The sequence below is a fragment of the Pleuronectes platessa genome, chromosome 9, assembly GCF_947347685.1.
Source record: "Pleuronectes platessa chromosome 9, fPlePla1.1, whole genome shotgun sequence".
NCBI lineage: Eukaryota > Metazoa > Chordata > Actinopteri > Pleuronectiformes > Pleuronectidae > Pleuronectes > Pleuronectes platessa.
In genome coordinates this window covers 16,187,074-16,201,575 of record NC_070634.1, presented here as the reverse complement: position 1 = coordinate 16,201,575, position 14,502 = coordinate 16,187,074, and the positions used below count along the sequence as shown (strand labels likewise).

The 14,502-nt window shown below is 42.7% G+C and overlaps 3 protein-coding genes across 4 annotated transcripts in view; 2 read left to right on the top strand and 1 right to left on the bottom strand.

The window, feature by feature from the left end:
* The window catches only part of p3h2 (prolyl 3-hydroxylase 2), a 57,145-nt gene extending 54,417 nt beyond the window's left edge, over positions 1–2,728 (top strand). For both annotated transcript variants that reach the window (XM_053431484.1, XM_053431483.1), the window contains exons 14-15: positions 483–623; positions 1,440–2,728. In XM_053431484.1, the coding sequence (XP_053287459.1) occupies positions 483–623; positions 1,440–1,532 (234 nt within the window). In that variant the 3' untranslated portion in view covers positions 1,533–2,728. The remainder of the gene's footprint in view (positions 1–482; positions 624–1,439) is intronic.
* Positions 2,729–2,759: 31 nt separating this feature from the next.
* On the bottom strand, positions 2,760–7,170 carry ccdc181 (coiled-coil domain containing 181). The gene is made up of 5 exons (XM_053431487.1): positions 6,936–7,170; positions 5,600–6,589; positions 5,065–5,211; positions 4,191–4,354; positions 2,760–3,494 (listed from the first exon to the last, which is right to left on the bottom strand). The coding sequence occupies exons 1-5, from the start codon at positions 7,017–7,019 to the stop codon at positions 3,323–3,325; spliced, it is 1,557 nt and encodes a 518-aa protein (XP_053287462.1). The 5' UTR covers positions 7,020–7,170; the 3' UTR covers positions 2,760–3,322.
* A 1,722-nt stretch (positions 7,171–8,892) lies between these two features.
* On the top strand, positions 8,893–13,769 carry cpox (coproporphyrinogen oxidase). Its single transcript, XM_053430369.1, has 7 exons — positions 8,893–9,578; positions 9,792–9,935; positions 10,064–10,174; positions 10,309–10,450; positions 11,543–11,761; positions 12,375–12,479; positions 12,573–13,769. Exons 1-7 carry the CDS (start codon positions 9,038–9,040, stop codon positions 12,655–12,657), a joined length of 1,347 nt encoding a protein of 448 aa, XP_053286344.1. The 5' UTR covers positions 8,893–9,037; the 3' UTR covers positions 12,658–13,769.
* The last annotated feature ends 733 nt before the right edge of the window (positions 13,770–14,502 follow it).

Below are 14,502 nucleotides of genomic sequence, written 5' to 3'. Positions count from 1 at the left end.
TCCCTGTTAGTCAGGGGTTTGATACCCAGCGAGAGCAGCCTTGATGAATGTATGTCCATATATCACTTGTTCTGTTATACAGAGATTTTGATATCATTTACAACAGACACAATGTTTTACTTTAATCACTAACAATTTGACTCGCCACAGATGCAGGACAAACCAGTTGAAACAATATCAGTGAAACCAAATGAACATGGAAAAACCATGAAAAAGTTAAATTAAACTGTCGCAATGTCAAAGAAATCCTGGATCCGCCCCCTGATTCGAATGTGCACCGAAGTTTTCTGGTATCTTCACTGACCCATGTTACATCCTTCCACCAAGTTTCATTGTAATCCATGTAACGTTATTTTTGTGTTATCTCCCAGCAAACATGGTGGAAACATGACCTCCTGGGCAGAGCTAATAATTGAGTTCCTGTGTGCTAACGACAGATTACAACAGTTTGAACCCTGCTCCCTCTCTTCCATCCTCCCCAGGCCTCAGTGAAGCCCATGTGTGGCAGGATGGTGGGTTTCTCATCAGGGGGGGAGAACCCCCACGGTGTGAAGGCCATCACCAGTGGGCAGAGGTGTGCTGTGGCCCTGTGGTTCACTCTGGATCCACTCTTCAGAGAACTGGTAAGGACTTGTTGTTCTTTGGCAGCCATGTTGTCTCTGAGTAACAATCAACCACATTTCAATTCCCATCACGGGTCAAATAAAACATATAGAATTTATTTTGCATTAAACATTTGTTATTATCTCAATTACTTTCTTGATTTCTTTGGGGAATTTCTCTAAACCAATCAGCTTTTTCTTACTTAATTACCTCAAACATCCAGGGCAACAGTTATTCACTATCTAAATCATCTAGACCAGGCAGTGTTAACCTTTCTCGCCATGTGTAACAATATTTAAAGAATCTTTTAAATCAGTTATCATGGACTAATGTAGTTTTTGTTACCTTGTGTTTTTTATTGTCCATAATTCATCTTTGCCATTGATTCCCAAACATTTCTGTGTCTGCTCTGTTTTAAACGTTGTTCTGTGTTTGTGTTTTTTTTGTCCCTGCCCGATTTAATTTGCTGCCCTACAGAAGAGATGCTGTATCTCAATGGGAGCTTCCTGGTTACAATAAAGAATAAATAAGAAAAAGAAATAATAGATACAAGTATTTAAATAATCTCAGCCTTTTCTTTTTAAATGATAAACTCATTACATTTCCTTCCAATTTAAATAAGAGGCCATAGATTCTCTCTGTGCCCAAATGAAATTCTGATGTCAAGTGTGAACACTTAATCCAAATGGAATTGTCTAATTTGAATTTCACACATGCTAAAATTTAAGCTTAATTTTCTTTGATAAGTAAGGTCTTAATTTCAGTATTTTTATCTTGATCATATTCCTCTGTTGTTCTGATGATCCTCCATCTCATTTCTTCTTCTTCTCCTCCAGGAAAGACTCCAGGCAGATGAGGTGATCCAGGCACTGGACACACAGTCTGTGGAGGGTCAGGGCCTCAACATCAACCCTAAAGATGAACTGTAGAAACGGAGGAGCTGCCCCCACCTCCCACAATCAAATCATTCTATATATTTTAACTATTTATTGAATGGCTTTTGGATCAGATCATTTCTATTTTTGTACTGTTTGAAGTGCAAGATCAATAATGTTGTTGTGTTGTCTTATTTGTGTTGTCAGACGTGGTTTTTTGTTCATGTTCTCTACGCACACTAGTACTTGAGATTACATTTGGGATTTTGTTTTTTTCTTCACAGCCTCGAGTTAAGAGAAAGTCCGATTCATTTGGTTCATTGTTTTCGTACGTGTAGAGTTTGTGATGTTGACTGTTTCTTTTGAAGACTGCTCGCACCTGGAAGTCTCACTGTGAAGAAGCCACAGGGAAAAGTGGCACTCGACTGTTTGTTTTGTTCTGGGTTGTTCTTATTCTTATTCTGGACAATGAATTCAGTGGGTTTTTATTAAAAAACACTATGTACAGTTATTCAAGTAATTAATTTGATTCATCAGTTGTCCAAAAATAATATTCGATTTTTGTACTAATGGTACTATTACACTCTATTATTTTATTTTATTTTTTGTGCCAGTAATAATTATTATTTTCGAAAGTAGGCAGCGCACTGTTTTTTTATAAGTCTCAAATAGCACTCATTCAAAAGAAACAAACAAAGAGATATTTTTTAATATGCTGAATATTTAATGGTCATGCACTCTGTCTTCTGTGTGTCGAGTCAGAAACTGAAGATGTTGTCTGTTCTACTTTGTCCTTTTTCCTTCCTGGGCACACAGAGAGGATACAGGTTTACATGTTCACTCACTGAGGACGTGATCTGTGTGTCCGTGTTTATGTTGAACTTTAATTTATGTGTTTTGAATAAGAGACAGCTTCTGTCTACTTTAAATATGAGGAACTTTTTTCATAAAAGACGTCAATCGTTCCTGTTTCAAGGAATACATACCTGTACGGTCATTTATGTCCTTATATCTGTTCTGATGATACAGATGAGAGGCCGAGTCGTGCACTGTAAATCCAGTGGAGAGAAACTTATGAATAGTAGCTTTTTTTTTTTAATACATTTAAACTGTTTACCAGAAACTTAATCCTGTTGTTTAATGTTGTCGCTGACTTTTGTTTCACTGATATTTTTATTTTGAAATGCTGAGGTACACAAAAAATGTACGTGTCCATGTCTATAAATTAAAAAATAATATCCCCATCTTTATTTAAGTGTATATTTTTTTTATTCATTCATATGTCATGTTTTCCACGTAAAATGTATCGTCATTTCATCTTGTATTAACTAAAGATTTCTGTTTTATGACCTTGAACTTCAGGCAAATTTACTACTTTCTTCACACAGATAAAGATTTCATTCCGTTACCGTGCGTCAAAATAACCTCTTACATTAAAGTATCCTGTAATAGTCACTGTGTGTAAACCAAATACTAATAAGAAGCCTACAGGAGCCTAACAACTGGTTCTGTCCTTGTATTTAATGCACAGAACTGCAGTGTAGATAAAGTAAAGTGCATCTGTCTGTAAATAGAGGAAGTAAACCCTCATCTGATCTCACCTGGAGGATTTATACACACACTGAGTCGAGGTCACTGCCGTAAACTTATTTGAAGAAATGTGCTTTAACGCAAAACAGAAAAACACTCAAACAAAACCCAAGCATCAACTGAACCCACAATAATGTCTCGTGATCCACACCAGGTCTGGTGGTGTTCAGTCTGTGGTGAATTACTGTAAGAACAGAGTTGAGTCCACTTGTATGTGAGGATGTGTGAATCCAACTTGTTCAGGGGCGTTTGGGTCAGAAGTGGTTAACCAGCTGCTCTGTGAATCTGAAGGACTTGGATTCGCTGACGGTGCACTGCAGGTCCCGCATGCGCCGTGCCCGCCGCCCCTCCAGCACCAACCTGCGAGAGTGCTCCCGGGCTGCCTGCTGCTCCACCCGCTTCTCCGCCCGCTTCCGTCTCACCCACCTGATGGCAAAGAGGACAGATCATACACTTTAATGTTTGAAATGAAGTGAACTATTGAGTTTTGTCAATAAATCATTAAAAGAATATATATATATATCATTCCCGGAGCTCTCTCTCTGCTTACTGGTTACCTCTGCCAGGGAGGTTATTGTCCACCCCTGTCAGTTTGTTGGTTGGTTTGTTTGGACGGGTTGCCACATAACTTGGTGGAAGGGTGCGGTATGAGTCAGGGATGAACCCATATTAATTTGGTGTGGATCCATTACCTTATGAAATAGGGTGTTTTTCAACATTATAATTTACAGATCTTTATAAATCTTTAGGGGACTGATATTTATGAGTGTGTGCAAATTGCTGGGCCCTGCTGTGCCCCAGCATCTCCGCTCAGTAATAAATGTCTGTGAGTAAATGTTGTTGACCCCTACCGATAATTCAGAAAATCCCTCTTTGTGGTACTGAGTCTGATGATAGTTGTGATTTTTCCATCAGTGCTCTGTGGACTGTTATTTCCCCCCATTGGCCACTTGCTTGCTCAAGGATAAAAGGCAGTTTTACCAGCAAGTCAGCAACAAGTGAGTCTGGACCAGGTGGAAAGTATCCAGACTGCAACTTTGACAGTAAGACTTCAATATTGGCTTACTTTGAAAAACTGTTTATTATCGTTTAAAATGGAGAAAAGGATGAAGGTGAACTCACAGTTTAAAGGCACGCTCACACTCCTCTCTGCTGTGAAGGAGGTAACCATCGTCCTCCTCCAGCTTCTTCAGCTCCACCAGCTGCTTCTCCTTCTGCTGCTGCTCCTGCTTCCTCTGCAGCCACAGCCTGAACGCCTCCTCCGAGTCGCCCTGTGAGGAGTCCTTCTGAGTGAAGAAGTCCAAAACAAAGGCAGTGACGACGTGGGATATCTTTGTGCGATGTTTTTGAATGGATCTCGTTATTTTCTGTGAATGAGGTTTGGGTTTTTGTAGGTTTCTCTTTATGATTACTCAGCACAGAAATCCACCTCTCTTCCTCTGGTTATAATTAAAAAAATATTGTCAGTGTTATTGTACTTCACATAAAACAAGTTTTCATGCAATCTTCATTGAATCGAATGTATTCTGTCTTACATTATTAAGCTTCAAACTGGTGACAAATGTGATAGGGAACTTGAAAGTAATGTGTCTAATATTTTTCTGTCTGCTCTGGGACAAGAGGTTGACAATTATTCACATCCTCTAAAATTAAATATAATGGGGTATCTAGCCTCCTTAATAAATTAAGTATCAATATCTCATATTTATATATATATTCATGTTGATATGCTTAAGAAAAGCTTTGCTCCTATGCGTTAAAGAAATAAAGACCTAGCATATTTTAAATAGTTAACAGATAGAAATACACTAGGGTCGGTAAACTGAAAGGATGGTGGCTAATAAATTAATTTATATGATTACTAATACCTTATCAAAACAAAACTGTTAAAATGACCAGACAAACAGAGCTTTTATCTTCAGCCCACATAAAGCTCTTCCCAGTATCTACTTGGTATTTTGGTGCAGTGGGTTACTGTGCCCCCTTGTGGTCATACCTTAGAATTTGTCTTCTCCATCTCCTGAGCTCGGAGGATCCGTCTCTCCTCCTGGAGCTGCTCTCTTTTCCTCAGTAACCAGGCTTTGAACGCCAGCTCGTTCTCCTGCCTCTTCAGCTCCTCTTCCTCATGTTTCCTCTGCTCTGCCTGACGTGGGAAACAGGATTCAAACACTGATTTAAAGGTTCAATTTTTAGAATTTAGTGACATCTAGTGGTGAAGTTGCATAGTGCAGCTGAATACCCCTGACCTCAGCTTTCAGTGGCCCTAAAAACTAGTTTGTCCAGTTTGCACTACTGTAACATGCAGGCCTCAGTAGAGGTATTTAAATATAAAGGGCCCTTTCTAGGGTAAAGAAAACAACAGTTCGTACATTTAGATGAAACACACTAGTGAAAACATTACTAGGGTTATTTGATATTACATTTCTGCCAATAGATCCCTCTCACCTAAATCTTACACACTGAACCTTTAAGTAAATAATTAAAACTTTGTGTGAACCTCTACTTGCTCAGCTGTGGGACTTCTCTCTTACCTCTCTGGCCAGCATCTCCTTCCTCTCCTGGATCCTGTGCAGCAGCTCTTTCTGCTGGGGGGACAGGGTGTATGTGGCCTGGCAGGGGATCGCAGTGGCCGACTGCACCCTCCGCTTGATGCCTCTCCTCTGACTGCCTCTGTGGTTGGCTGAGCTGGGCCTGCTCCTGGGCTGCACTGGAGGCCTCGGGGCCCGGAGGGGATCGAAGCCATTCTTGAAGGGGGAAGAGCCAGAACGAGACCGAGGAGAGGAGGAGGCAGAGCTGTGGGTCTTCCTGGAGCTCACAGTCTGCTCCTGGAGGCGAGGGGAAGTACGTGAATAGTCCCTGTATTTGCTTGTGATGGGAGGGAGTAGTCCTTGACTCTCCATCTCTTTCAAGCTGACCAGGTCAAACTTCCCATCTTTCTCTACAAGGACTCTGCCCTCCCTCATCCCCTGCCCTCCATCACTGCTCTCCACAGCCCTGCCAGGTCCTCCAGACCTTACATTCTCCTCCCGGGGGGAAAGTTTGAGCTCAGACAACTTCCCTGACACAGTCACTGCCTCTGAATCCTTCTTATCCTTGTTCTCCTTCCCTCCTTCCACCTCACCACTTTTGCCATTTTTCTCAAACTGCAGCGGAGGCACCACCATGTCCACCAGCGTCTCTTTGAAATGTAATCGCCTGCGCCTCGTAATATCTGGAGCTTCTTGGTCTTGCAGCTCTCGGTTTGCCTGCTGGATCTTCTCCAGGATGTACTTCTTCTCCTCGTCCGTCTGCTCATCCGTCCCTGGAGGGGGTGGGACTACAGATGATGACTTATTGGGGCTGTCTCTGTCGGAGTCGTACTCCAATGGCTCCATAGGTGAGGGCCACCTATCTTCATCCATTTTCCCCTCCTCGGTTTTGTTGCCTTTCTTCTCCTTCCGTTTCCTTCGTTGCCGTTTCTCATCCTCCTCGAGCTCTTTGCCAATTTTGTCCTCAATGTCAGGAGCATCAATGTCAGGACCCTGTGTGGTGGAAGGGACAAAGGCATGCATTCATTAGGTTTGACTGTAAATGAATGAGCGGCATCAATACTCAGCAGGTAAATAGGTGCGCTGGTGTGATAACAGACACTTGTAAGTGTGTTCATCAATATTGCATCCAGCAGCGGCACAGAGAAAGTATGTCACTGTATGTCTACAGAGCAGGTTTCACATGCAAAGAGTGGGATGTGCCAGCTCGGGTAACTCAATGCTGCCTCCTGTCATACTTTCACAGAGCAGGGTCAGGGACCTGCTCAGATCTCAGACTGCAGAAAGTAGAAGCGATGCAACAAAGACACAGGGTAATAAATAAAAAGGTCTTTCTTACCTGCCCCTCACTGATCAGCCAGTCCAGATCCTTCTCAAAGTCGTCCTCATACTCCTCCTGGGACTTACAAACCACCTCACTCATAATGGGACTAGATCACAGACACATCTGAAGGACTGGTTGTTGCCACACCATCTGCTGGAGCTGCAAGTAAAAACTACCAGTCAAGAGCTAGCTCGACCAGCCAGAAAATAAAGGATCACGTTCTGAATATTCGTGAGGCGGATCCAGGATTTAGTTTTATATTTTGCTTCGATTTCACATATAAATATGAATTGATCTTGATGGAAAGAAATCTGACATATTAGGGGGACTGTTATTTATAAGGGTGTGCAGTATTGTATTTTTTTAATATTCAAACAAGAATCCCGAATTTAAATGCGTTTTCATTAGAGGACTGTTAGAGTATAGTTTCATCAGTAGCACACAAATTCAATCCAGCTATAGTTGTGCTTAATCTATACCAATCCCACCACATCACAATATATATGTATATATATTATCTTATTTTATCTTATAGGTTATTTATATAGTTATATACATGTGGGATTCGTCTCCACCTACAGGACAGAAAGCAGTACTGCAGAATTAGTACTACACTACTGTTATTGCCTTGGCTACACAGACATGATCTCCCATCTGTTATCATGTGGCTTGTATTTACTCTAGCTCTAGTAATTGTGTTGGTGTCGTAACTCAGACCCACACTCACAGGCTACCAGACAACATGTGACACACAGACTCTGTAATCCGGTTTATTTTTACAGCTCTCAGGTTCATAAAAATAACCCGGACAGAGACAGACAAACAGGCTGAGCTGCAGACACAGTTTCTTCAAGTATAACTCATAATAATCACAGTTTTGACTGCTGGAAATAAGTATCAGTAATAAACTGGGGTCGCCCTCAGGGGCTTGAACTCACCAGCAGCTGGTCCCTGCGTAGCGGCGCTCCTGTCTACCTGAAGCCGGAGAGAGAGGACCTCCAGCCGGGTTGGTGTGGGGACTAGTTCTCCATCTGTGTGGTCCACACGGAGCGTGACAGAGCGGGACAACACCTGAGCTCATAATCCGCTGCTGCTCCTCCGCGGCCCTCACAGCTTTTAATGGAGCCGTCGTCATGGAGACCGACAACACGCTTTACGAGCTGCGCATGCGCGGTCACGAATACCTCGTTTCAAAGACCAGATAATAACATCTCCATATAAACACTTTAAAACCAAGATGTTACCTAAAGGAACTCAGACAAACAACAATATGTGGGACTGACATAGCTCCAACTCTATAGCTATTACTTTAAATAGGAATGGCCTGTTACAGCATCATGGGAAATTAAAGATGTATTATTTATCACAAGGGTCACACTAACTTAATCAATAGGTTTGGATTAAAAATTGATTGAATGAGTGTCAGTTGGGTTTTTAATTATGAATTTATTCAAATATGTCTTTCTTATTTACGTAGAAGTTTATTCTGTATTGTACAGATGAGGAGAAATTATTGAATAATTCAAAATGGATAAAGAATCAATTTCTCTCCACTTAAAAGTCAACATTGAGTGATGATGTGATTTACCATGATGCAAAGATTATCTATATCAATTTGGTGAAACTATGCTCTGCCTCTGAGTATAGTTATCGTTTTAGTTAGTTATAGTTACAGTCATAGTTATAGTTAACAGTATCGCTATGACTATAGTTACAGTTACTGATATGTTATAGTTACCAGTTATAGTTACGGTTGTATCAGAATACTGTAATGAAATTAATTGAGTATATTTAACTGAGATAAAAACTACGTCACGCTCGGACAGGATTCATTCACAGTGGTGAGCGCGATTGACGGAGCATAGAGGAAGCACTTGAAGGCAACATTTGATTTCAGCCGCGTTGCATTCTGGGTCTTAAAGTTCGCAGAGCGAATGAATGGCGGAACACTACAACTCCCGTGTTGCCTCTGTCACTTCCAAGGTACGACACGCCCCCGGACTTGAAGCCTGACAGGGAGCACGCACGAGCCGGAGTTCATGTCCGAGTCTCTGGAGAAGTGAGCCGCGCCTACCCGAAGCCGATTCACTGGGAAGCCGCGTGAGTTTCTCCTACAAATGGCCTCCATCGTCTTGTACACGGGACAGAAAGCGGCGCAGACAACAGCCAGACGATGTTTGAGTTCACATTCAAAGGCACTACCCGCTGCTAGAGAGGCTCTGCGGCCGTGTCCCCTGCTTCCGGGATCGAGATGGCTGTCCAGAGGTACCGGGGTAAGGTTCATGTCCCATGGGAGCGCAGGCAGAGCCGCAGCCGGGCGAACCGGGAGGGGAGCCCTGGCGCTCGGTGCAGCCGCGGCGGTGACAGCAGCAGCGGCTGTAGCGGGACTCGTAGCCAACGCCAGCCACTTCCAGCGCGCCCAGATGGCGACCAGAGTGGCTCCGGCCGCCGAGGAGGAGCAGGAGGGGGACATCCTGGAGAGATGCCGGGGCTTCATGTCTGCGCCGGTGAGCGACATCAACGTGCTGCAGGGGAGGAAGGAGGAGATGCGGACGAGGATGGAGATGTTGATCATGGAGACTCAGGCCGAGTTCTGCAAAGCCCTGCAGGAGGTGGACGGTGGGACGTTCAAGGTGGACCGGTGGGAGCGGAAGGAAGGTGAGGAGGGGGAGTTGATCACAGCTTATCATTTATTTTCCTGATCATAACAAGGACTGGTAGAAACTGACAGTCCACAACAATCTCATGTCTTCTTTTGTATCCATCTTGAACCTGTGTGTGTGTGTGTGTGTGTGTGTGTGTGTGTGTGTGTGTGTGTGTGTGTGTGTGTGTGTGTGTGTGTGTGTGTGTGTGTGTGTGTGTGTGTGTCAGGTGGTGGAGGAATCAGCTGTGTGATGCAGGATGGCAAGCTATTTGAGAAAGCGGGGGTCAACGTGTCAGTGGTGTTTGGGAACCTGACTGAGGAGGCCGCCAAGCAGATGAGGAGCAGAGGCAAAGTCCTGAAGGGGAAAGATGGTGAGTCCCTTCATCCTGGTTAATCATCTACCTCGTTGTTTTGGTGCAGCACACTCAGATATCCATTGATCGTTGCACACACTAACAGAGTTCTGACTCAAACATGTCTGAACCTTGTGTTCTCTCAGGGAAGCTGCCGTTCTGTGCCATGGGTGTGAGCTCCGTCATCCACCCCAAGAACCCCCACATCCCCACCGTGCACTTCAACTACAGATACTTCGAGATCGAGGAGGGAGACGGTGAGTGTGTGGCCGTCGCTCCTCGACGCCAGCAGCTGTGTCCTGGTGTCAGTGACACTATTGATGACAAGAATGATTAACCTCGTTTTCATCTTCTTCCTCTGTGTGTGTGTGTGTCTGTGTGTGTGCTTCAGGCAACAAGCAGTGGTGGTTCGGTGGAGGCACAGACCTGACTCCAGTCTATGTGAATAAAGACGATGCCTTTCACTTCCACAACACCCTGAAGGAGGCCTGCAACAAGCACCACTCGCAGTACTACCCCGACTTTAAGAAATGGTACGGTTCGGCACAAGATCAGTTCCACCTGTGTGTGTGTGTGTGTGTGTGTTTCGGCACGTACTCATCTGCACTCCTGTTTCGGTGAATTTGTCTGTGTGGATACAGTGGGTGTAGTCTCACTGTCAGATGATGATAAGAGTAGCCTGAAGCTTGCAGTTGCAGAAAAACCGTTGAGCCGTGACGTTAGCCACTTAATGAGCTTTAAGGATATGAAGGGAATGGGTGTGGTTTATCTCATGTGGCTTGCAATACGTAAATGTTGTCCGCTTCATTTGAAATATATTTTAACGGGAAAGTGTGACATTGTGAGCAATACACAGCTTTGCTTTCTTGCTGAAGATGGAAAGATCAACACCACTTTCACATTGGTCTGTAAAAAATGTAAAGCTGCACCAGTAGCCAGTTAGTTCAGGCTCAGCTTCAGAGCTTTAGAGGAGCTGGCAGGTGATTCCTCTGGTTTCCACTGGGATTGTGTGTTCATGTTGTTTCGGAATAATTTGAAATATTAGTTCAAAACGTGGGAAATTCTCGTGAATGCCATCTCAAGTTTGAACAACTCGCGAAAGTCTGTGAAAGTTTTGACAAACGAGGTCCTGACGTCATCACTTATAAACCGACACAATTTTACAATCAGCTCCAGATATGAGCTTCTAATTTTTTCATTTGCAAAGTGCACCTACCACCATGCATTTTTGCCAATACAGATGTTTTTATTATCAACGTACATGTTTTAAATGATTTATGCATCCGCACACACACACACACATTATTTGTCTTTTTTCTCTTTCATTATGCAAATATTGTAAAGAGGTGGGTGGCTTAAAAGCTCAAACCCTGTGAACAGCTTCCATGTTTTTTCCACTATTCGAACTTCAAAGCACATGAACACTGGACTGAACTTTGAACAACAGCTTGATAAACTGGAGATTCGAACTTTCTGAGGATCATGCGAATACGCAGTTAATGCTAAGCTAACTATAGCTCTCTAATGAATGTACAGATGTGAGATTGGTTGAATCAGCATATTTAAGAAAACCTTTCCTTCTGAGCTGTGAAAGTAGTTAACGTTCCAACCCCTCTGTCCTCTAGGTGTGACAGATACTTCTATATCCGCCACAGAGGAGAGACTCGGGGGATAGGAGGGATCTTCTTCGATGACCTGGACTCGCCGAGTCAGGAGGAAGCGTTCAACTTTGTGAAGAGCTGCGCTCGCACTGTGGTGCCCTGCTACCTGCCTATCGTACACAAGCACCTCAGTGATGCCTTCACTGACGAGGAGAAGGACTGGCAGCAGGTACGACGAGGAAGGTGAGTAAGAAAATATCTTGCAGCTAGAGAAAGTGTTAAAAAGGAGATTTTGTAAGTTCCTAATTTTTTTATAAATATATCCACACAGAGGTTGATGCTATACTAATATATCAGAGCTATGTAGCAAAACATAAATGCACCTATCAGCTACTAAACCTAACCCAACAGGAAAGTAAAGCTGAGTTAATACCTTCAAGGATGGTGGAAGAGAGGGTGCTAAGAGCCTGCTGCACCTCCTACTGGTGGGAGGCATAAACTGCAAGACAAACAAGTTTTCTAATATCAGAAAAAATCCAATACAAAACTCACAGTGACAGTTTCGAGAGTAGCACAGCAACAGGCCTTACATAAATGCTTTTTTATTTTCACTATTTGTTTTCACCTTAGACCATTCAGTATATTTTCTGTGGAACATAATTTCTGATTGTTTGCTCTTCTAAAATTGGTTACAAAAAGATACCAACCACATGAACATTTTTAATGTGTGTAAAGGCAAATTAAAAATAATTAAAAAACGTCCAAGATAACCAGGCCTCCTAAGATTTGATGTTCCATGAATCACATGAAGCAACGTGTCTACAGCTGGTTTTGTGTGTGTGTGTTGCTGTTGTAGATATGTGGAGTTTAACCTGGTGTACGACAGGGGGGTGAAGTTTGGCTTGGCCACGCCCGGCTCCAGAATCGAGAGCATCCTCATGTCGCTCCCCCTCACCGCCAGGTAAGACTACTCCAGGGCAGCGGTTACCTGGCGCCTGTGTGATGTGCAGATCCGTCTGCGTCGCCTGGTAACAAACTCCCCTCTCCTCCTCAGGTGGGAGTACATGCACGAGCCTGCCAAAGGGACCCGGGAGGCTGAGATGCTGGAGGTGCTACGAAACCCTAAGGACTGGGTCTGATCGCGGCGCTCACACGTTTCAATATTGACAAAACATGCAGAAAAACGTCTTTTTGCTGTATTTGACAAAGGCGTCACCTGTTTGACTTTATCAGCAGCAGTTAACGCTGTTTACCAAAAAAATAGGAGCTTTATTTGTAATAGCTTGAAGGTACATTTCTCTTTGCTTTTTGTCAAGTCAGCCTCATTAATACTCTGGTTCACAGGGGATTTTAATATTGTGTTAATGAGACCCTGTGTTGGGAAATTCAGCGACTGAGCTGCTTTTAAGACGTGTTTGTGTCAAACACAAGCCGCTTGTGTGTTTTCTGTGCCTTGTTCTACCTGAAGCAGCATTATCTCCACACTCTGTTTTCCTTTACCGAGGCACTGAAAGGGAAAACGAGGACAAACTGAGCCACAGTGTTTTGTATGTGTGCCACAAACTCATATCAAATGTTAATGAGTCTGTTTTTGATGTGCAAGGGCCTCTGCTAACCACGGTGGGTTATTTGTGACCATCAAGCTGAATATGAGGAATTAAACTGCCCACCCACACTGCGGCTGGCTGGTCCTCCGTGGTTAAGTCACTTCCTGCTTTGTTTAAACAGCAGAAACAGTTCTTAGATTTCTGGATCGAGTTCCAAAGAGAGGATGTATGAGGGAAAACAGGTTTGGTGGTTCCCTGAAGACAGAATACATATCCTTTCAAATAATTTATAGCTAAAATTTCTAAGTTTTATACTGCAATAGTACATCAAATTTCAGATCCTTTTCCCACTGAGTTACATTTATCTTTTTATAAGCTACTGGTGGAAAGTATATTCAACTTTTACTGAGTTAACTTCCTTAAAGCAAAAACTTATTATGGACACAGTCTTAATTTCTTGTCACTCATGTTACACAATTATTTTCACTTATGTCTGTAGCTGTGTTCAGTGTCACAACATCGAGTCACTAGAGCCTGACCAATATGGATTTTTAAAGGCTGATACAGAGGAGGAATACTTTTCTAATACAATAAAAAATTGTTTTAATATAAACTTAAATGTACATCATTTCAACATTTATTATTGTAAAACAAAATACAATATTTGTAAAATAAAAGTTTTCATATCTGCATACATCCGCAAACAGACTTTGATTCTGTGAAATTTGGCCAATTTTCCTTGATCTACCGTAAAATGGTTCAGGCTGTGCTCAGCAAGATCAAAGAATAGTTCGACAAATCATGATCATTATGAGAGTCCACTCCAGAGGACTGGAGCTGTTTAAAACTCACAAATACATTTTCACACATGTGATCACTCTCCTGAGACAAGCATTTCAAACAAGTCATATTTTTAAATGTTTTATTACAAATTAATTCAAGCTTTTGCAGATAAAGGATTTATAACAAGTTCCCTCGCACTTCATGTTATATAACATTTTGTTTGTTTGATAAGGCATTGTAAAAAAAACAGTGCTCTGTAAGTAATAGTACAACTGACCAAAATGGCTACCCTCTACCAGCACAACCTTAAAATAGCAACGTCATAGCAAGTGCTGAGGTTCAAAGGTCAACTCACAAAATAAGTAAAATAACAACCACCAGTGCTTAAAGTGTGTGAGGTGCAGACAGGAAATGTGACAGTCGTCAGTATCAGGTGGAAGTCCAGATATATTTGGTTTTTATGCAGCAGCATTGCATATAGATCAGGAGCTCTTGTTTTCCAGAGGATTACAGGGACATGGTTATTGCTGAGAGTCACGCTGAGCTCGCCTGGCTGTCCCAGTTTCAGTCAGTAGCTCATTTGGAGCTTGAACACAAAGTGCCTCCTTTACTCACAGCCGAGTGTTTAATCCTTCCATTGGTTTCGATCTCACT

What these genes read in the sequence shown, in the direction of transcription:
- ccdc181 (XM_053431487.1), bottom strand. Translation starts at nt 7,019, where the DNA reads ATGAGTGAGGTGGTTTGTAAGTCCCAGGAGGAGTATGAGGACGACTTT. An exon ending in GGCTGATCAGTGAGGGGCAG is followed by an intron (nt 6,590 to 6,935) that starts GTAAGAAAGACC and finishes TCCACCACACAG; the next exon opens with GGTCCTGACATTGATGCTCC. An exon ending in AGGAGATGCTGGCCAGAGAG is followed by an intron (nt 5,212 to 5,599) that starts GTAAGAGAGAAG and finishes TTCCCACGTCAG; the next exon opens with GCAGAGCAGAGGAAACATGA.
- cpox (XM_053430369.1), top strand. Translation starts at nt 9,038, where the DNA reads ATGGCCTCCATCGTCTTGTACACGGGACAGAAAGCGGCGCAGACAACA. An exon ending in AGTCCTGAAGGGGAAAGATG is followed by an intron (nt 9,936 to 10,063) that starts GTGAGTCCCTTC and finishes GTGTTCTCTCAG; the next exon opens with GGAAGCTGCCGTTCTGTGCC. An exon ending in CGAGATCGAGGAGGGAGACG is followed by an intron (nt 10,175 to 10,308) that starts GTGAGTGTGTGG and finishes TGTGTGCTTCAG; the next exon opens with GCAACAAGCAGTGGTGGTTC.